This window comes from Nyctibius grandis, chromosome 1 (genome assembly GCF_013368605.1).
Source record: "Nyctibius grandis isolate bNycGra1 chromosome 1, bNycGra1.pri, whole genome shotgun sequence".
Classification (NCBI taxonomy): Eukaryota; Metazoa; Chordata; class Aves; order Nyctibiiformes; family Nyctibiidae; genus Nyctibius; species Nyctibius grandis.
The window spans coordinates 123188558-123211976 of NC_090658.1; the positions used below are offsets into that span (position 1 = coordinate 123188558).

The following is a 23419-nucleotide window of genomic DNA, read 5'->3' on the forward strand; positions in this document are numbered from 1 at the left end:
TTATGTATTGCATAGCTTTTGTGACTATTTACAATATGTATTGCACATTATTGGCTTGATCCAACATGCAGTGAAATCAAAGCAAAGACTTCCCATTGACCTTGACAATTGTTGGAGTAAGCCCTATGGTCCAAGTAAAAGTAGCTGTAATGAATGACACAAAAATGTAATAAAGAACTCATTTATTTGCTTATTAAGTTTATTAGAATAACCTAGTGTAGATTATTCAGTTTTCGTTTACAAATTCAGATTCAAACAGTATCTACCTGAAGCTCCTGTATGCTGATTGCTGTTTTTTTTAAATACATTGCGGTACAAACTTATTACTTCTCCTCTTCTGCACATCCATTCAGGTCTTCATGCGCTGCTGTATCTTTTCCATAATCTGCTGAAGACTCAGTTGCTCGGTGGCGAGTTGTTCATCAATGAATCTTTGCATTTCTTCCCATTTCGTGGAGCCTTGCTCAATGCCTTGCTGAATCAGTGTGCGTGTTAGTTCCACTTTTTTTCTGAGTGCCTCTCTGCTTTTCTGGGGCATTTGGTAAATGGACTGCCAGTCAATCGGCTTGGGCACATTTATTCTAAGCTCTCCTTGACGAACAGCTATATATGGCTTTATGCTCTCAGCTGTTATTTGCTCAAACCAGCGAAGAAGCTCTGAGATATATTGCAGGAATGCAGAGTAATTTTCTATAGTTAGATCAATTAACCTTTTGGCCTCACTGATTAGCTTTTCTTGGGAATGACTAAGCTGCCCATAGATCTCCTGGAGTTTTTCTTTGACTTGCTTGTTATGTTCATCGATTTTCCTCTTAGCAGCTGCAGACCAATATTGGATTTTTTCCTGAGCAGCAGATGAGAGCTCCATGACCTTCTGTTTTCCTTTTCCTTCAATATCAGTTATAAGGTCATCATATTTCTGGCTGTACTTTTCCACCAATTCTCCTACTTGGTCTGTCAGGCGTGTAATCGAGTCAGCAAGACCTCCAACATACTTGTTGTGCCAACCCACTAATGTATCTATTAGATTCTTCAGCCATCCTAATACCTTGTCTTCCACCTCATAGTATTTCACTGACCATCCAAGTGTAGTTGGATCAAAATATTCCTCTCGCAATGCCTTTACATAGAGGAGCAGTTGGTGCAGCTTTTCTGAAAGGTCCTGGAATGTCTTCTGGCTAAAATCTTTAAACTGAGAAGTGTATTTTTTAACATCTTCTGCCAAGGATCTCAGTTTCTCTGCATAATCTGAGGCCATTGCATCTTTGTACAGCTGTTGAGTTTGGACTTTGATGTTTTCAAAATTTTTGGATTGCAAGCTTCTAACAATTTCTTCTACCTTCTGAAAAACTTGTTGCACTACTTGTTTCAGTTGCTTAAGCCTTCCTGCAAAGTCAGCTTCCTGGAGAGTAGCAAATGTCTGCCTGTTTTTTTCCTGCAAATGTTTCAGCATTTCTTTAATTTGATCAAGTACATTACGACCTCTAAGAATTGTTTCAGAAGCAGGAACTCTGACTTCCATCTCATTGATAGCTGCAATCAAGGCATCAAAGTACTCCTGAAGTTTTGAAAGGCATAAATCAGCATTTTTTGCTACCTTCTCTGTAGTCATAAGGTATATTTCTTCACCAGTGTACTTTTCAGACAGCCCAGGGACCTGGAATTTTGTGGTTTTCAGGAATTCAATGGCTGAATCAATTAGGTGTTTTATTCTCTTGTGATACTCTTCTATTATGTCAATTGTAGCATCCAAAAGCTTTGCTTTTATTCTTTGATAGTCAAACTGTTCAGCTTGGTCTGCTGCTTTTTGATATACCTCTTTAGCTTTGAACTTCATCTCCTGATATTTGCCAGAGGCCTCATTGGTAGCTGTGCGAAACTTAGTATCTATTTGATCTATTTGTTTTACGGCAAATGCGTATGCTTTGTCAGCATTATTCTGCATGATATTCTTCATCTTTAAGGTGGCAGCACTAATTTCCAGTCCCATATGCTCCTTATGATACCGATTAACGTACCTATAGATTGCACTTGTCATTTTAGCTACTTTTTCTTTTAGACCCAACAGCAAGTCTTTGGCAGCATCCTCTTTCCAGTTGAATTTAACTTGAATCAGGTCAGTTTTCTTGAAGGATATCTCACTTTTCAATATGTCAATGTCCTTCTGAGGAGCAGACTGAAAATATAGAACAGGATAAGAAAACGGTAGCTTGTATATAAAGCAAATCCAATATTATTTATGAGCGTATTTCAACATTCTCATTTTGCATCTTTAATTTTATTATATATTAGGACAAATACACTACAATTTTTTGTCCATTGTGTGTTTTCTCTCATCTTGAAATGGTATTTTGGAAGAAGTTATATTGTATCAAGCTACTTTATGCATCTTCAAACAGTAGGACCAGAATATAACTTAGTCTTTCTTATAATTTGATTGCAAATAAGATTTTTCCTTTCTTTGTACTAAATGTCTACGATGTCTCATAAGGCATGTGAATTACATCTACAGATGGTCTGACCTCTTCCAGTGGCCTGATTCCTATAACGGCCACTTTTGTAGTAATTACAAGTAGCCTGATGGGTATACATTAAACCTGATGGGTGCCTTAACTAAAACTGGCTTTGTACTTTCTTCACTTTTAGTGGGTGTGTTTTCTTGATCATAGGAGAGGGCAAAATCAACTGTGTGGAGGAGCTGAAACAGCCTCTTCACACAGATGCCACTTTTAGTATTGGAAAGGCCAGTGTAGGAAACAAAAACTTTAATTACTGATAACACACGTTTTCTTTGAACAAAGGGTGGTTAATTTATGTTTTAACGTAAACATACACAAACTTTAAAAGGGAACTTTTTGTCTGACCTCACCCAACCATTTTGCTTTTTATTGCTCATATCAAGCTTACCCGATTTCGGTAGTAAACTTTAGCCTTGAGAATGTCAGTGTCCATTTCAATGAGATAGCCCAAGGTCCCAGCTGAGGGTGAAGATATTGAGCCGGTTAAGCTCCTGTCAGTCTCTTGATAACGCATATGAACATCTGTAAAAGTTGGGCTGATGATGTCTAGTGATGCAGTGTTGTCCATGACTCTACAACAACAGTGAATACACAGCTATGAAGGAATGCACAAAGCACAAGCCCAATGCAGTATGTCTAAATACAACACCACCTATTATTTTATATATATATGTATGTAAACAATGCCTTTGCCAACAAAAGAAAATGTAGGGTTTTACTCTCCACATTTCTTAGGATTTAGCCTAATGCATTCAGAACTTCATGTCACTCCAGTTTTCCTGTTTTAGATAAAACTATATTGAGCTCTGTTGAGAATTTTCATTAAATTAGGGCAGCAAAACAAAATCTGTAGCTGTACCCCTATCAGCTTTCTACAGGCTTCTACAAGCTGACTGCAATCTTTTCCACAAACACAAATAGAGCCAGTATTTTTTATCTGCATTTATACTTGCCTTCACGGACTTCTGTTCATTGGATATATCAACACAACACTTGCAGATCAGAACAGGCAGTTAGAAGGCCAACTCTGTAATCTCTAGTAGTGGTACTTGTGAATAAAAATTACTCTTTAATCACTTGTGGTGACAGAGGGATCCAGAAAAAGAAAACCCAGACCTGTGTTGATGGTCAGATCTAGAACTGCTGTGATTATAAAATGCTGTGTTTATATCTCAGCAGTTTTCTGAAATGGTGCTGCTGAGAAAAGGTATTCTAGAAATGCTGAGAGGGAACAGCTATCCACCTGTCTTGAGAGGGAAAAAGACACAGACAACAATGACAGGGTAGCTACATAGGTTCTTATTAATTACACCAAAGCACTCTGGGGCATTAGAGATCAAAGCAACAATACATCATTGGCAATTCTGTCTATTATATTATTACAGCAAATCTTTACCTAATTCCTGAAACAGTAAGATCTTCCTTGTAGTTTGCGCTCATGTCACGATGTGAAAAGCTGCCAGTTGTGTTCATAACAAACATGCCTTCTTCATATTTGTAGTTTGAAACAACTGTGGAAAATATTTCAAAAGTGTGTATTTCCAGAACTTACCAGCAAACAATACAAAATACATATCCAGTTGCATGTTAGACCGCCAGTTGTGGGGTGTTTCAGTAGTATGTAAAATTATGAATCAAGAAACTGAATGCCCATAGTGCCCCAGACAAAAAGATATGAAAATATTCATTCAACCGGAGTATTTTAAAGTTCAATTTTCCTCTATATTTAGAACAACATGGATATAACATTTTGCATTCATGCAGATCATAAATTGGGGTTCTAATTTCTTGAGAGTTTAGAATTTTATTCTGATGTATATTTTCAGTATTATTATAAAGTCTAGAGCTCAGTGCTACATGGGACTCCAACGTTTTTAAGTTGAAATAACTTTTGAAATCAAATATACTTAATTCCTAAGGAAGAAGATAGGTATTTCTTATCTGAACTGAATCAGATAAAAAGTCAGCTTGCCATCTCTCCTTTACATGTATTATCGTAAGTAATGGGAGACTGTTATGTTGTTCACAATTTAAAGTAAGAAATTGCTACACAGAAAAGAGATCTTTTCCATTTTTTTCACAGTATGCCATACATATATCTAGTCACTAGCCTTCAGGATGACTGACTGAGACTCTGATAATAATTTATGAAAAAATGCTGCTGCTGATAAAAGAAGTATAACCTAATGTCAATGCTAAATAGACAGAAACACCTTCATATGCAAAGTCCTGGAAAAAAAAATCTGAAAAATACCAGTACACAGTATTTCCCCCAAAATTGTGGCATATAGAATTTTAATGTCTTACCATTCAAGTCATATTCCAGGAACTGCAATGTTGAGCTGCAGGTAGAGTCAATGGACTGTTCAAAAGAATCCTTTTTGTTTGTTAAGTCTGTTCTCCAGGTGACATTGTACAAAGGGGAAGCAACTTTGAAAGATCCAGTCAAGGCACCAAATGATGGGATGTAAATTCCAGCAGGCAAGGATATTTTGAGAGGAGGGATCTCAATTTTCTGTTCAGGAATTGTAATTGTAGGCAGATCAAAATCTGCAATCTTATTAGCTGCTTCATCCAGATCTACATGGAAACTGCCAAGAGAAATACTCTTTGGAAGAGTGAATTGAGACACAGTTATTTGGTATTCAGGTATTGTCACCTCAAAATATGGTATTTTATATTCTTCTAACGTAATATAATTGGCTCCTACATCCACTTTGGGGAAGCTTAGTTTTGGCAGTGTGGGTAAATTGACATCAAATGGCATTGTGTTTAGTGTCTGTGGAATTTTTATGTTGCGCAAGTCAATGGTGTATGATGGGACCTGGAGAGTAGTGAAAGGAACTCTCAACTCTGGAGTGCTGAGAACAGGGCTTGGAGCCTTTAGGTGTAACTCAGGAATACTGAAAGTGAAGCCATCTGTCAGCTTATTGACAGGTATGGGGAAAAAGTAACCATCGTCACTCTTTGTGTACATGAGGGATGCTGAACCATTTAAGTACTGTTTTCTGTCAGCACTGGTAGTGACGTCCAACTTCAAGATATCCCATAAGCTCCTCTCAGCAATGGGACACTTTATGTTTTTGAGGAAGTCCATGTATCCTCCCAAAGATCCAGAAATATCAAACTTTGCCTTTGATTTTTCATTTGATAACTGTATATCATGACTGAGAGATAATGACTGAATTTGGCCTTCACCTTTCCAGCCAACTTTCTGGTTTGCAGTACTGATTTTCACTATGACAACTTGATTAACTGAGGCTGTGTCCAGGAAGGAATTTGGTTGAGTGGCTTGAATCTGAAGATCTGCTGATATACCCCAAGGAGCCAGCTCTAAGGTTGCTTTGCATCTCTGAGCCCCTGTCGTTGTGAAAAGAGGTGTATATCGTGCGTAGTTCTTCCCATTGTGCTCCCAGATGGCATAGACACGGCGAGTAGATGCTTCAACTGCAAGTATTTCTTTCATTTCGCTGTTCCAGAGTCCATCTGCTTTGGAGTGGGCCTCAAGCTTGAGAGATGACCGAGCCCCATTAGCATTCAGATAGGTGTTTGCCTCATGGTCCAGACTTCCAGAAAATGCATTTCCAGTGTAAAATACTCCATCAATATTCCCATTTGTAGAAGTTTCTACTGATATGTAAGACGTAAGGCTCTCTAAAGCAAGTTTGTGAGCAATTCCTCCCTTAGCACTGGTGCCGTATTTAGGAGTATTAAAATCATACATTAATTTTAGCCCTGAGGAAAGAGTGGGTTTAGACTTAGTATTTCCAGAAAGTTCTTGGCTGAAATTAATTTTTAAGACTGGTGTATTGATTTCTGCATTTGTTTCCACTGAAGCTTCAATGTTCCTCTTTGTGAGACTAATAGTGCTGTCATGATTTCCTCCTAGAAATTTGTTATTACTTAGGGATAATGCTGTGGCCAGCTTCAATCCTCTTTTTCTTGTCAAACTTGTTGAACCATCCAGCTTAAACTGCAGTGCATCAATGACAGAAGACGATGAGACACTCAGTTGCCCAGCAATATCTGACTGATTGAACAGTCCAGCATTTACAGTTAAAGTGATCACACTGGATTTAAGTGAGAAGTCGTAAGTAAAGTTTCCCATGGCAGGAATTAAGATGTGGTTTGACGGGCTGTTGATTCTGAATCTAGGAAGCTTTAGAGTGCGTAGATCCTGTGGGACATGAAGGACTGGAAGCTCCAGAGAAGGTAAGACTAGTGTGTAAGATGGTACTGAAAAGCCAATAAATGGGACTGTGAATCCTGTGGTGCTTATTTCTTTGGGGAGCATGTAACCAAAGGCTGGCATCTCAGCAGTAAAAGGAGAAACCTCAATATTCACAACTGGAATGGTGTATCCTGGAATCCTGAAGGTCCGTGGTAGTTTGTTCAGTGATGTCTGTATTTTGTATTTGTCAAATTTTGTTTTGGCTTCATTATATGACTTTGTGAGAAAATCTAAAGCGGTGTTTCTTCCTCTCTCAAAATGCTTGTTGAAGAAAATGATGTATTTATTAAGTGCTTCATGCACTGTTGCTAAAGGAAGTGGGATTACATGCATGTCTTTGTTTTTCTCATACCGAGCATTCAAATTTAAATCAAAGGATTGTCTTGTTGTCTTCAATAAATCCTTCAGGCCTACTTGTTCCCACAGTGAATAATCTTTTAGTTGAGGAGTTTTGATTCCAGTGTAGGGAACTTGAAGCTGAGGAGTGGTTAGAGGAATATTTAGGAAGTCTAGGTTGGCATCTCCATTCATTTCGATATGAGCTTCAATTCTGTCATCATTGTTGCCAGCAGACATATTATGGGAATATCTGTACTGATTGAACCTGCCAGTAGCTTGCCAGCTGACCTGCTGAACAGAGCTGCTGAGTGCAAAACCGTAGTTATTCAGGAAGTCAATTTTGCCAGTCAGTTTCATTGGGAAGCTGATTTTCACATTTCCATCATTGTTTGTTAACAGACGAATTTCAAAAGGCTGTGCCAAGAAGGAAAACTCATTATTTACAGTTCCAGTAATCCGTCCAGTGAGCCGAGCATTGTGAGAGCCTGTTAATTCTACCTTCAGTCCTCCAAGATGTCCTGCGCCTTTTACATTCAGAACGCTACGTCCCACACGCTGTGACTCAATTTCAGACTGAATCTGAAGTGTTGCATAATTTAGGAAACCACATTCATATTTCATAGCTTGGTTGACTTTCAGGTACTTATCATTTATTCTGTTGTTGGCAGAAAATGTAATAATGGGGCCCTCAACCCTGAAAGTGGCATGTGAATCATGAGTGCCCTCATCAGAGAAATTAGGAGAAGCCCATTTCCAGTTTCCTTTACCAGTGGAAGTAAATGATATGTGTCCTGCTTCTACCTCTGTTGTCATATTATTGACCAGATCAGCCTGGCTGGAGAAGTCAGCCTGTTGAATGTTCAGTCTGTGGGAATATGCTGTTCCACTCTGCATCCAAATTTTTCTTTGCAGCTTGACCATTAAATTATTCTGTAATTCTATTGAATTTTTCGTTGTATATAAGTTTGCTCTAGTTTCAGCTTCACCTTCTACCGAAGTCCCTAAAAATACCACTTCATTGGTGTGATCAACTTTAAGGAACCTGTGGTTGACCTTCATGGAATTTTTAAGGTTCAGCTGCTTCATCTCAGGGGCCAAGAGGCGTGAATCTGCAAGAACGCTAAAAACTAGGAAGTCTAATCTGGACGTTGTTTGAGCTGAAAGGGAGGTCACAAACTCTGGACTGTTTGCAGATGTTGTAGTATTATGAACCTCGGCTTGTGTAGACAGTGTAAAGAATGGAGAGGTGACTCTGAAAGCACCAGACAACTTGCCAAATGTAGGGACAGTCACAGTATGTGGGATAGGTGGAAGCTGGAACTCTGGTATCTTCATGTTAGGAATCTGGAGCTCATTTATATTTAGCTTTGGAACCAATAATTCTGGTATTTGAAACCGAGGCCATTTTATTTCTGGGAAAGAAATGCCAGAAAAAGGCATATCTCTCATCTTCAGATCTTTAAAATGCAAACCAATTGCTGGCAACTGAAAGTCACCAGACATGAGTTTGTCTATGGTTCTCACAATCTGAAGTTTAATCTCATTCAAGTTAATTGTGTAGGAAGGAACTTTAAACATATTTAGAACTGTAAATTCTGGGGTAGTAAATTCCATTGGGATTTTCACATCCTTTAGTCTCTTAATATTTATCTCATAGGAGGGGATATGCAGATTGGTCAGTGGAACAATGAAGTCTGGTGTTCGAAATGTTGCTTCCCGAAGACTTCGGAGACTAACCTCAAAGGCAGGTATAGTGACTATAACAGTTCTGATTGCAGGCACTTGAAATCCTGTTTCAACAAACTGGTTTAAATTTTCAGCCCAATTTTTTAGATCATACTCTTCAGCCAAAGCAATGATTTTCTGAAAAGCTGTGTTCCACTGGTCAGAGATATATATGACAACAGAATTGTAAAATTGGCTTATCTTCTGAAGATACCACTGGAATTCCTGGGAAATATCCATTTCAGAAATCCTCTCTCGCAGGTCTTCCAGATGTTCATTTACCTTGGCTTTCAGATTAGCAAATGTTGTTGAGTTTATGAGCTCCTTGAACCAGTTAATTATTGCAGCAAACTTGCTGTCCCTTAGTTGTTCCATGTATTTTGAAATCACAGCGCTAAAATCTCTCATATACTGTTTCAGCGCTTCTGCTTTCTGTGGAAGTTCTAGATCTCTGAGTTCCTCATTTATTTTCTGTGTCACTTCTCGGATTTTGTTATTTGTGTCATCAATAAACTGGTTATAGTCAAAAGACTTGAGCTTTTTAATAACCATGTCAAGGAACTTATTGACCTCTTTTATCATCATTTCATAATCAAAGGTTTGCACTTTCTTGACAGCATCATCAATAAAAGCAACAACTTTATCAAAGCACGACTTCACATCAATATTTTTCAGGTAGATGATCAGTTTCTGGACAGTTTCTTTTATTCTGTACTGATTAAGCAGTTCTATCATTCTGTCCATTAAAAAATATATCTGCTTATCAATTTCATATTTTACAATCAGTTTCTGCATATGACCTCGGAAAGCACTGATCTTCTCAGACACTTCATACTCCTCCATCCAGTTTAGAATAAAGTCTTTGATTTGTTCAAGAACTTCATTAATTTTTTCAATTGGTAATGAACGATTCAATTTTTCTAAAACTTCTTTAGCATCAAACATTTTAATCTGCTGTTTCATATTTTCTGCAATGCGTCTGACATCAATATTCTGAATCTGAATTTTGAGTTGTTCTAGGTTTTCCTGTATCCTAGCTGTAATCCTGTACTCATCATCTACATTTTTAATCCAAGCCAAACTGCTGCTTTCGATTTTGCTAGGATAATACTGGCGAAAAAAAAGATGCAATTTCTGAATAGTGTCCACTACAGTCATTCTTATCTTATATTTGTTATCTAGAGCTGTAATTGTTTCAACTATTTGGTCAAGAAGCTGTGCAACAAGTGCTTTAATGTCATACTGCTCATAATGATCTTTGATGTATTGCTCAATTTGTATCAGATAGACCTGCAGCTGAGACAGTATTTCTTGAAGTTTTTCCATGGCTTTTTCCAGCATAATTTGGAGATCATCAGATGTTATTCTGTAGTCCTTTGTGAAAGCAATCAAATTATTTTTCATGCTGCTAATTCTGCCTTTCACATCTAATTTGTCCATGTAATCATTAAAGTGCTGTGGGAGTTTATCCAAAGTTGCCTTGTATTTTCTCATATGTTCTTCTATGTTAATGTTCTTCAGGTAACTTTGTATGGCCTGCAGTGTGGATAGAATGGTGCCTCTGATTTGTTCAAAGTAAACTGGTAAGTGTTCCAAGAGTGGTAGGTTAATAACATGCATATCTTTATTTTTATCATACTTCACAGAGCCAGAGATGCTGAATTCTTGAGGCTCTGACACACTGCCCCTGAGGTCCAACACGTCAATTAAATTAACTTCTTCAGATGTGAATGGTAGTGTGACTGATGTATCCATTACAGAGAGATCTGCTAAAGCTTTTCCACTGAGTTCCACACCAGTCTTTTCTGCATCGTTGTAAGCACTGAGATCTTGTGAATATACATTATTGTTTAGCTGACTTTTCAGTTTCCAAGTACTTGACTGCTCTGATGGAGTAAAAAGCATATGGACTTTGTTATCAAGCAGTGTAGTGTATCTTCCTCTAGACTTCAAGCTATGACTGGTAGATCCTCTGTAATCATGGGAGAAAGTGAAAGCAAGAGGCTCTGCTTTGAACAGGAATTTGCTGTAAAGGTCTCCTGTGTGTTCACCCATAGCAATCAGCCTTCCATTACCATTGGTATGTATGTCAGCAGTGACAGCAAATGGGGCCATAGTGGAACGCACAGCATTGCTGAAACGGAGAGATTTGGAATCACAGTTTGTATTCATAGTAACTGAGGAAGCAAGTCCTGCCACACTCAGATTAACTCTGTGACTCACGGCTGTGCCTTGAACATTTGCAACTGTATCTGTTTTAAAGTCTGCAGCTAGATCAGCGTATGTAATGGTGTAGGTATGCCTGATTTCATCTGCTCCATAGGCTGCTCTGACGTTGCCACCTAAGTTCAGCTTCAGAGGCTCAAGGACCAGTTCGGCTTTGTTGGAAACTTCTGTTTTAGTGTATTTAATATTATTGCTCAGTTTAGCTGTAAGCGAGCTAGGCTGCACTTGTAGGTCAAAAACATGCTTGTGGAACTTGTCAAAGCTGAAGCTGTTGTCTAACTTCGAAGCAAATGTTAAGGATAAGCCAGGAATATTCAAGTCATTTGTGTACTCCAACTTAATCTCTTTGAATGATCCTTGAAAATTATTTGAAAACTTCAGTCCTTCTCTATTAACTCTGAAGTTTAAAACATGTTGGTTTTCCACACCCAGAACTGTACTCTGATATTCACTTCCCAGCGTTATTTCCGTTAGGCTCACTCTTCCACCTAGATTGAATTTTGCATTGTTTTTACCATAGCGCCCAGAAGAGGACAGTGACATGGAGCCTCCAGCAGTATCAAGTTTGGCATTCATTTCACTCTGCATTGTCAATGGACTAAACTGCACATTTGTGGTTGCACTGCTGGCTAGACCATACTGATTCACAATGAGTGATGACTTATGTGCAGCTCGATTCCTTTGATCAGTCATAGAGATATCAGTGTTGAAAACAAGATCCTGGGAATTGAGAGAACCTGCAAACAAGGCATAATACTGGGTTTGCTTGTAAGTGGCTTGGTAGTCAGATCGAAGTGCTGCCATCTTCTTTGACAAAATTAATTCAAGCTTATTGACACCTGCAATATGTCGATACCTCCCATTTGTTTCAGATGTCATTTTCAGCTGGCTGTTTTCATACTTCAGTGAAGCTGTGTTCTTCAATAGTCCACTTTGTACATCAGAAACTGAAGTAATGGAAAATAAATCATCACTGTATCTGCCAGATATCTGATTGGTAGCCTGAAGGTAAGAAGAATCCAACTTCAGATTTGATTTTCCTTCTAAAACCCGTCTCTTTTCATTGTATGAGCTTGACAGAGTGTAAATGCTTCTTGCAAAGACTGAAGCCACTTCCAGCTGACCTTGCATCTTGACGTTATTGATATTCATGTTATTTGTCTTTTCGGAAACAATATCACCGGAAAATGAAAGCTGAGGACCCAGGGTACTGGATGCCATAAGTGATATGGTGTAGTTTGCAACTGGACCAGGTTCGTAACTCTTTGTCCTGGCCAACTTAAAAACTGATGTTAAGAGTCTGTGCTTCAGGTGATTTTCATATGCACAGGTGAATCCATTTCTATTAGATGATGCTTCTCCAGAACCTGAAATAGGAAAAAGGAGACAAAAGATAATGGTGTAATTTGTACCTTTTTGTCTTTAAGACTTTGTCTGATGCCACTAAGTTTTTATGTTACTGCTCGAATTACAATTACTTTTATTATACCATTTTACTTTAAAGGCCAAAATGTTTTGGTAAATCCTGAATATTTCTATAAAACTTGTTATTATTTTGATATTTGGGGCTAAAGTTTTGAACTATGAATAAATTAAATCTCTACACTACTCTCTAAATATAATTATGTGAGAAAACACGAAGTTATGTGATTATTTAAAATTAAATTAAGAAGATGAACTCTCAAGAATAACCCATATCTAACATTCCTGTTTTTTAATGTTTTATTTATCACGCTTCACTTATGGTGGGGAGTTTAGAAAAGACTGGAGACTTGTCCTTTTGCAATTTGAGAACTCAAACTGCAATTTGAGAGGAATCAACTTAAAAATATCAATCTTAAGACCTATCCAGTCTGAGTCCAGGATAACTGCTATGTAGTCATGGCTGTATATGGACATACAAATGATAAAAAATTATATATATATATAAAAATAGAGTGTGAAATAAATTGTGGCCGTACCTACACATACACCTGCACATTTGATTTTGAAAACACTTGACTTGCCAGATACACAAGTGTTTATAGAATCACGCCTTCAGTTTTGAAGGACTTTTTCTTCAGTAGGTAACATCTAGGAAAATATGAACCTTAAAAGCCTTTATTGAATTAATCTGACTTCCCTTTTAATGCCTGAATAAACAGATTCACATAATATCTTTACACAGAATCACACAGAATCACAGAATGTTAGGGATTGGAAGGGACCTCGAAAGATCATCTAGTCCAATCCCCCTGCCGGGGCAGGATTGCCTAGACCATATCACACAGGAACGCGTCCACGCGGGTTTTGAATGTCTCCGGAGAAGGAGACTCCACAACCTCTCTGGGCAGCCTGTTCCAGTGTTCAGTCACCCTTACCGTAAAGAAGTTTTTCCTCATATTTAAGTGGAACCTCCTGTGTTCCAGCTTGCACCCATTGCCCCTTGTCCTGTCAAGGGATGTCACTGAGAAGAGCCTGGCTCCATCCTCATGACACTTGCCCTTGACATATTTAAAAACATTAATGAGGTCACCCCTCAGTCTCCTGTTCTCCAAGCTAAAGAGACCCAGTTCCCTCAGCCTCTCCTCATAAGGGAGATGTTCCACTCCCTTAATCATCTTCGTGGCTCTGCGCTGGACTCTCTCTAGCAGTTCCCTGTCCTTCTTGAACTGAGGGGCCCAGAACTGGACACAATACTCCAGATGCGGCCTCCCCAGGGCAGAGTAGAGGGGGAGGAGAACCTCTCTCGACCTGCTGACCACACCCCTTCTAATACACCCCAGGATGCCATTGGCCTTCTTGGCCACAAGGGCACACTGCTGGCTCATGGTCATCCTGTTGTCCACTAGGACCCCCAGGTCCCTTTCCCCTACTCTGGTCTCCAACAGGTCTGTCCCCAACTTGTACTGGTACATGGGGTTGTTCTTGCCCAGATGCAGGACTCTACACTTGCCCTTGTTGTATTTCATTAAATTTCTCCCCGCCCAACTCTCCAGCCTGTCCAGGTCTCTCTGAATGGCTGCGCAGCCTTCCGGTGCATCAGCCACTCCTCCCAGTTTTGTGTCATCAGCGAACTTGCTGACAGTGCACTCTAATCCCTCATCCAAGTCATTAATGAATATATTGAATAGAACTGGTCCCAGTACCGACCCTTGCGGGACTCCGCTAGACACAAGCCTCCAACTGGACTCTGTCCCATTGATCACCACTCTCTGGCTTCTTTCCTTCAGCCAGTTCACAATCCATCTCACTACCCGATCATCCAGACCACACTTCCTCAGTTTAGCTGCGAGGATGCTGTGGGAGACCGTGTCAAACGCTTTACTGAAATCGAGATAGACCACATCCACAGCTTTACCATCATCTATCCACCGGGTTACATCCTCATAAAAGAATATCAAGTTGGTTGAGCATGACTTCCCATTGGTGAAGCCATGCTGAGTGCCCCTAATGATCCCCCTATCCTTGATGTGTCTAGAGACAGCACCAAGGACAAGTTGTTCCATCACCTTTCCGGGGATGGAGGTGAGGCTGACCGGTCTATAGTTACCCGGGTCCTCCTTCTTGCCCTTTTTGAAGACTGGAGTGACATTCGCTTTCCTCCAGTCCTCAGGCACCTCTTCCGTTGCCCACGACTTAGCAAAGATGATGGAGAGTGGCCTAGCAATGACTTCCGCCAGCTCCCTCAGCACCCGCGGGTGCATCCCATCAGGACCCATGGATTTATGGACGTCCAGATTGCTTAATTGGTCCCTGACCCAGCCCTCATCAACCAAGACAGATTCCTCCTCTATCCTGACTTCTTCTGAGGCCTCAGGGGTCCGGGGCTCCTCAGGACAGCCTCCAGCAGTATAGACAGAGGCAAAGAAGGCATTCAGTAACTTCTCTTTAAAAACAAAGAGAAAGTGATTTGAGATTATATAACACCTTTCTTTAAATAAGCAACAGGAAAATGAGTGTGATGAACCTGATAAATGGAAAATAAAGTAATTAAAATAGTTTTGCCAACATTGCAGTATTAGCACACATTCGTACCTTTCACACTGTAGGAAAGCAGCTCAAAAACTGAATCAGCGCTCATGGTATAAGTAGTTTTTATGCTGGATGCTTTCTCTGTGGTGCTATTAGCCAAAGTGTATGCTGCTGTCCAGTTGTAATAGTTGCTGTGCACATTAGCAGAGAGCTCTAAAGTGCCAAATAAAGGCACACGAACAGGATAGGATTCTGGAACAGTAAATGTCGGGATTCTGTATTCCTGAGATGGCACACTTATTCCCATTGACTCCATTACCAGAGGAGGTGTTTTAACAGTCTGTGGCATTCTTATGTCATGGGATGATCTTCCACCAAATGGTAACGGGATATTAATTAGAAAACTGTTTTTATTTAAGCTGTATTTGATCCGGCCTTCACTAGAAAATAGAAGTGACTGTATTAGAAACTGTAAGTCCATGATGCATATACAGAATTTCCATCATTCCTACTATTCCCATGATACTGAGCTTACTTACATGCTTATATCAATGTCTTTACTTCAGGTTTAGAGAGAAGTGTAATGATAATCTCTTATTACCAGCACTTTTGAAGCACTCATCTATCAGAATTTACTGAAAGCCCTTTTGATATCAGTGAATTCTGTCAATGGTTTTTACCCTTATTTCATAATCAGGGAGACTGATACATCAAGTAGTCCAGAAAATTCTTTCTGTAAGACCTTACATTAGAATTCAAAATCAATTCCTGATTCTTTGTTCAGAGCTTAACTAATTTTAGCTCACAGGTGGAGAGTGTCATTCAAGGGGCTAAATACACAACTGTAATGAAGCTTGCATTTTATTTTCTACTCTGAGAATCAAAATCTGCTTTATAAAATCCTTGAAAAGATGTATTGCCATGAAAATGATCCTCAAAATGAAGGAATTTGAATGAAAATAGCTGACATATAGGAAAAAATAATTCATCCAAAAACACTTGTGCAATGTGTCATGCCGAGTACCAGAAAAAGGCAATTATATTCTTCTTAAAAGAAGTGACGTATTCTTATAGAAATGCATGAAAAGTCTCATTAGCATTAGAAGTTATAGGAACCTAAATTATCAAGAATTTATCTTTCTGATGATAAGCGTTTCAAAAGTTTCATCCAAACATTCAGCATTTGTTTTATTCTGAATAAAAATAAATACAAATCTAATGATTTGACCAGGAGTTAGGACTGGAAAAAATGGATCGTCAGCTGGAAAGTTTGTAGGGAAAAAGTGTAATTACAAAAAGGCAAAACTGGAGGAAACTCTGCCTTAATTTGTACATAAACAATAAGCTGGCAAAGATGCTTTTCTTGTTTGCCTAACTGGCCTTTTATATTACAAAATCTTTTTTTTACACTTAGAGCTACATCATAAGATGAAAATGAAGGAAACATTTAAAAAAATCTGTTCTTTTACATCAAATGGTTAAAAAACTACATCACAGACCAGTAGAAATTCCTATTATTATTATTCTAATGTGCACTGCTGATAAGAACATAGGAGAAAAACCAGTTTTTTCTTTACTTAGCTTAGGAACACGATGGAAGCATAGAGATGTGTGTCATTAATATACAGTTTCACATTGCCACAGTGAAAGATAGTACATGGAAAGACAGCACTAAGAGATAACATGCAAGACTGTTCTCCATCTGTTTTTGTAATCCAGTCTTACACGAGCTTCTGTTGTCCTCTACATTCATTTCAGCCATCAATATTTCCCTAGCTCATGGAAAAACTATAGACACATGTTTCTGTTTATCACAGTGGTAGCTGTTGGGTGTATTCTGAAGATACTACCAAGCAACACTGTTCCTTGAATCCTTATGCATAGGCAGAGCAGCGATGTGATATGAACACTAATTGGCAAGAACAATATGTGCTAGGAAATGTAATGAGAGGAAATCCTGGCAGATGCATGAGCATTTTAAAGTCTAGATCCACTGTGGCTGACTTACAGTCTAATTTCCTAGAAACAGAAGAAATATACTATTTATCTGCCTTCCTGTCTCTCTTTTTGTTTGTCAAACCCTACTTTTTAGAAATTTTTAACATATCGGATTATTTCTATCAAATTGGACAGAAGGGTAAAAGCCTCAAGGGTCATTACATTCATGCAAGTTCTGTGAAACTCTCTGGAGAGGTGGAGAAGATGGGCCCAAACTAGTGCAAGCATCCAGTCCATATGTGTACAACCATGGTATGTGTTGCCTCTAAGCAAGTGACAGTCAGACATGGAAAGAGGTCAGGGTACAATATTGGTGGAGGTCAACCAGTATGTGTAGGGGAGTGGGAAGAACTGTCCCATAGGACTGCACAGGAAAAAGTAGAGATATCGGGGTTATGGCCAAAGACAAAAGGTCTGTAGGAATGCAGGACATAAATCTATGGGAAACCTGGCTTCATTAGTTCTGTGGCTCAAAGGTTGTTGAACACTGTATTTTTGTTTGGTTCTCATTACTATATAACACAATACTTTAGGATACATTAATATACTGCAGGAGTGACTGCTGTAGTCAAATCAGTATTAAAGACATGCATCATTTCCTCCATATAATTTCATCTCTCTGGTCTTAAAATTCTTTGTTATAATTCCAATTTTATGCTAATTTTCCATCGGTTCCATGCTGGTTTATAAAACAAAGCAAAATAAAATAACACAAAAATATGAACAAATACCTATTTTCAGTTTCCTGTGTGATTATCCTAATTTCTCTCCCTACCTTTTCAGGAAAAGTTCTTCAGGAATAGTGATAACAGGCAGGTTAATTTTCTGAATGCTCAGTTCCTGCAGACCAATTAGTTTGTCTTGCAGAGTCTGGGCATAGGGGACATCTTTTGATGCCTTTTGCAGCCAGGTGTTGGTTGCCTGCAATGAGGAGACAAGTTTTTCAAAGTAAATAACAAGTTTTAGGACTTCCCAGTAAGTTATCTGAAAGATGTTGTAACTGTCTGTATACTGAGCCCTAGGCATCTGATAAACTCACTGGCTCGATTAAAGTTGGAAAAATACAACTTATTCAATCTGATGAGTGCTTTTACAAGCAGTTCCCATTTTGGCTTCTGTGGGGGAGGGAAGAATTCACCAGGGCTATGTGGTCAAGCTGTAATATCTACTGTAAGTTGAAACATACCATGATAAATTGTGACACAATATGTCGCAGTGTCATATCTGTATGAGCCACTTTCCGATCCAGCAGTTCATTGGCATGCTTCTCCAAAGTTTTTGGGTAGCCTGAAAAGTCAACTGGGAAGCCAGAAGACATTTTTTTCACAGCTGCACTGGCACCTGAATTCCACTCTAGCTCAACTTTCTCAGAATCTGAAAATCATGAATTTAAAAGAAAAGGGTAAGATTAGTAATATTCTTATTCTATTTAGGGCTATACTATAAACTGATGTAACAAGATGTTTAAATTTATAGGTTGTACATGTGGATCACGTTTTTGCCCCTACCATATCTGAGAAGAACTCTTTTTGAAATTGAGTTTCCATGAGCTGTTGCAGCTGAGCTCATCTGAAGATATCCTTTGGTTGGTGAATAATTAACCAATGCTTCAGTCCTAAGTTCAGTTTGCAGGCGAGGAATAGCAATGATGCCTCTTAACATTGCCTCTTCCATTCCAGCATATCTGTGAAAGTAAAAAGTAAATGTGAATATAAAACATTTCACTCAAATTTTTCAGTTGTGTTTCAGGAGCAATTTCAGGATTTAAATCTATAGTAAAGGCATAATAGGTGTTATAAAAAAATAGACTGAATCAAACTTGTGAACTCTCTTCCAATTCAATGAATGTTTTGAGCTTCTGCTAGTTACTTCGGGAATTTGACGGTAATTATTATAATGCTACTGTGCAGATATAGACAATAATAATTCCGTATTAATTCCATAACACTGAAATGGATGGAAATATGTACCTGTCTTGGTAAAGTTGTACCTGAACCAAATTCTGAAATCCTTACTCAAGCTGAATTCTCTACTAAAGGATACAGGCTGTGGCCATGAATCACATAGGAACAAAACACTTGACAAAATATATTATGCTACTGGGCTTAATTTTCCTTTATTCACATTTGGTTTACATCTCTGTAACTTTGTTGACTTGAGCAAACTTCTAATATTATGCTAGTGCAAATGAAAGGGAATTGAGGTCCTTGACATCTGTCCAAGGTTCCCACTGATATCAGAGGCAATTCTGCATGAACAGCAAAGACAAAGACTCCCCGGGGCACCATCAAGATCACAGAATTCCATGGAAGATTGAGGTTTATTAAAGAATGTGATCAGCTCATTTCACTATGGGCTTGTGAGGCAGACAATTTTAGAAACCCTGGCAGGCTGAACATTTTTGTTAGCTCCCCTGTAGATGTTCCCGGAAATATTCTCTGCATGAAGCGTGGGAATTTTTACAGGAAGCTCTCAGTTATTTTTGGTTTTGTTGCTTATTGAGTGCCATTAGATTTCTTCATGGGGAGATGTAATAACTTTTTTTAGAGCCAAACATATCCAGTAAAAAATAATGCCTCTCTGAACAAACCTTGCCTTGTTTATGTCCTTGGATTATCACACCTGCAATAACACTAGTACAATGTCACTCTTGTAGTCATGTGTGTGCAAACATGGAAGAACTAGCTCAAGGAACTTGTAATACAAATTACATATATACATATAGTAGGAAAGATCAGTTGGTGTATTAGATGTATTTATTTGATATATATGTGATGGATTAGAAATAAAATCCTGCAAGGGTTTTTAAAGAGGGTTTGAATGACAAGTTTATATGTCTCTATATATAAGCAATTTATCCAAAATGGGATAAAATTTTTCAAAATTTTCTACTCTCAGTAAAACCTTCAGGTATCTTATTCAAAAGTATATGTAAAAGCCTAAGTGGTTTTCTGAGTTACCTTATCTGGGCAGTAAGAGTTACTTCAGAAATCTTCTTGTTGTTAAAGTCCATGACAAAGGTATATGCTTTCTTCCCAGAAATGGATTCATCAGTAATTCTGAAGTTTGTACCAAAGTCAACATCAACATCTGGAATGTGGACATCACTGGTCAAAATCTTTCTGTCTCTGTTGTACCTGAAGGTCAATGTGGCCTCATGTTGCTTTATACCTGGAAAATATAATGTACTTTGGTTATTCACAACGATGGAATCTGTTTGGACTTTTCTTAAAAGGAGAATAAAAAAGGATCGACTGGAAATTATATCACCCTGAAGATCTAACGCAACCTTTGATAAATCTGAATCAGCAACTGGGTTGTCTTTTTTCTCCTCATCTTCTAAACCCACCATGGGCTGATCCACTAATCCCGTCACTACTTTTGTTATGTAAACTTGTCATCCCACAGATTCCCCCCTTGAAAAATCTGCTGTTTATGCAGTTCTTCCCAATTTGTATGCTTTACTTCCATATTTCATTGGAAAAATGTATTTTTCTCTTGCTTATATAGAACTCATTAACTTCTCCTCTTCCTTGCTTCCATTCATCAACACCACACTTCTATTCAAATCATGTGGAAGCATTTTCGGGATAAAATAATCAGCCTCTGATCATGAAAATCTTGCACTGGGATTGCATATATGAAATGAAATGTGAGTTAAAGTGTTGGCCTGTTTGGGTGTGAAAATGGTATTCTACTTTATACTGTAAAGAATTCTATTATGATTTATTCATACAAATCTTTTTCCCATTCAGTGACACAGTTCCAAACTGAGGTAAACCATATTGCTTTTTCAGACTCTTACCTTCCGCCTGGACAGCAAACTTTAAGGTGTCTATCAGGTCATTTCCCTCTCTCTGCAGGTCATAGTTTGCACTTGCAGAGTATTCTTTCACTTCACCTGTGGACACTATTTCAACCTCAAATCTAAAGAAGGAATAAACAAATGTCTTGTAAATAACTATTTTGTCCATGACCACAAACAGGAGAAACCATACAGTTCTCAATAGCTCTCTTTCTGAGCTGCTCCTGCTAGTCTGTTTTCAAAGATTTTTAAAGGTAAGCTTTATGTGAGAGGGTATGGTAGATACTACGCCCTAAGAGGAAAAGTTAGTTAACACAAAATAAACATAGCTAAAGCTGGAATGACTTACCTCGATTCTCCAGTCAAGGGATAATATGGAGCTGCCTCTGTGGCACTGGCATTAGAGTACAATAATTTGTTGCAGAAATTTAGACCAGCAATGAAAGGCTTGCAAGAAGTCCAGGTTTCTTGGTTCTCAGTCAGAGGTGGAATCTCTTCAGTTCTGGCTGAAGACACCAAATGTAGTGTATTGCTGGAACAGAAAAGTGAGCCATTTATTCCCAGGACAGGTGTTCAGACATTGTCCTATCAACAAGGACAATATTTTTCTGAATAAAAATCATTTATTAAGGTTGGCGCTTAATGAAATAACGTTTGGTAGTTAAATGATCAAGTGGTTTATTATTATAAGTAGTATTATTGACAATTACAATTCTATGCATTGAGCCATTTACCCTCTCTAAAATTAAAGTAGTTAATTTAAATTCAATCTAAAAATAGGCATTGCTATTATAATAATTTTATGTGAAAGGAAAAAAAAGAATAGAAATGGTAAGAGTCTTGTTGAAAATTTCAGAAAATAGTGACAAATTAAAGAATCTGTAAGCCTTGACTCCCAGTTGCCACTTATCTGGGCTATTTGCTTGTCTTACAAAAGAAGTTAGCCCAGTTTTACAATGTCTGGGATTTTTCTGAACTGAAAATTTCTCCATGCCTGCCCTAGCCTCTCAATTCCATCACAATAAAAAACAAGAAGAGAAGGGAAGAACATAGCTTTGGAAGTTCTCATTGAGTTCTCATTACCTGATACTGAGGAGCTTTGTTGGAGTCTTCGGAGCAGGAATGCTGAATTTCAGCTGTCCAGCTTTCATACTAATATGTGCTTCAATTCCAGACTCATGGAATATATTAGAATTCATCTCCACACCGCTTCTAGCAAATTCAGGCATGTTTATTCCCAAGTGTGTTACAAATTCAATTGCTACCGAAGGTTTAGCAATGAGTTCTGCTTGCATCTATTTAATAAAAACAAAATGGTGTATTTATTTGCCCAAGACACTTCTTACTGGTTTTATAAAACAAATGCAATATTCTTCATAATCTAGATGTAGGCTTTATATAATTGATTTTACTATAAAAAAATTTGATTTTTTATATTAGTCACATAAGCAGAGGGACCACATAAGTGGTAACTGTAATGTAACAAATACAGCAAGATGATAACACCAAGGAACCTTACCTACTTTAATGTAAAAATACTCATGCGTCAGAAAGACTTTGTACATGAAGCTACTTGCACGTATTTTTAAATCTGAAGACAAGAGCCAGTTTTCCATTGTAAAAGAAAAATAGCAATTTTCAAAAACAATGTGTAAACTATTTGACAAAAAGTAAATGGATCCAAGATTTGAATTTCTTTAAACAGAAAACAGCTTATTTTCCAGCTTTTGGTTTGGCCGTTACAGAAAGAAGGGAGAGAATGCGAAATTCTAGAAGAGATTGCAAAGGTAACTAAAAGGCAACCAGTACTAAATTAGAAGATATATTTTTTTTGTTTTCACTCAGATCATGTATAAAGTGGAAAATTAAAAGTCTAGGTGAACTGAAACTATTCAGAAATTTATATATACTATTGACTAAGAAAAGACTGGACATGGCACTTAGTGCCATGGTCTAGTTGACATGGTGGTGTCAGGGCAATGGTTGGACTTGATGATCCCAGAGGTTTCTTCCAACCTGATTGATTCTGTGATTCTGTGTGACTAAATTAGAGCAAAACAGTTATTAAAACTGGAAAAAAGAATGGAAATATTTTTTTTTTTATCTTAACTGGATAATTAATTTTGTGTCACATAATCTTTAATTGTTACAATTTTAAAGTGTTTCCTTTTAGATCAAAAAATGTTTCATTTCAATCAATTTTCAATATTTCTTTTAACTGAAAATCAAAATTTTTACTTTGAATTGGCCACATCAAATTTTTTTATTAACTGTTTGGTTTGAACAGAAAATACACATGCTGTAGCTTTTGTATTATTCTCATTTGAGGGCAGGGAGAGAGAAATAAACAGAGATTAAAAGGATTCTTTTTTAAAGGGTGATTAAAATATTTTTAATTCACGAATTTTGTTATGTCTCACACTTCATTTATTATATGTATTACTTCTTACTTTAATGTAAATGTCATCCACAAATTAACTGGAGACCTCTAATAAGTAAGTTGTTTTTTTTCATTTTAAGAGTATTTGGTAGTCTTTAAAAATCTTTTGGTGTTACAGTTTTGTTACAGTTTTATCCCTAAATGAGATTGTAGATTATTAGGAGGAGACAAAATAAAGACAG

General features: G+C 37.8%; 1 protein-coding gene across 1 annotated transcript in view; it reads right to left on the reverse strand.

Annotated features, from left to right (window-relative positions):
- Positions 1 to 203: 203 nt before the first annotated feature.
- APOB (apolipoprotein B) overlaps positions 204 to 23419 on the reverse strand; it is a 38390-nt gene continuing 15174 nt past the window's right edge. Inside the window, exons 18-29 of the mRNA XM_068406481.1 lie at positions 21881 to 22092; positions 21147 to 21329; positions 20798 to 20919; positions 19953 to 20163; positions 18501 to 18676; positions 18179 to 18366; positions 17768 to 17913; positions 15058 to 15434; positions 4827 to 12407; positions 3916 to 4030; positions 2908 to 3091; positions 204 to 2176 (exon numbers count right to left, since the gene is read on the reverse strand). Of these exons, the coding sequence (XP_068262582.1) occupies positions 350 to 2176; positions 2908 to 3091; positions 3916 to 4030; positions 4827 to 12407; positions 15058 to 15434; positions 17768 to 17913; positions 18179 to 18366; positions 18501 to 18676; positions 19953 to 20163; positions 20798 to 20919; positions 21147 to 21329; positions 21881 to 22092 (11322 nt within the window). The 3' untranslated portion in view covers positions 204 to 349. The remainder of the gene's footprint in view (positions 2177 to 2907; positions 3092 to 3915; positions 4031 to 4826; positions 12408 to 15057; positions 15435 to 17767; positions 17914 to 18178; positions 18367 to 18500; positions 18677 to 19952; positions 20164 to 20797; positions 20920 to 21146; positions 21330 to 21880; positions 22093 to 23419) is intronic.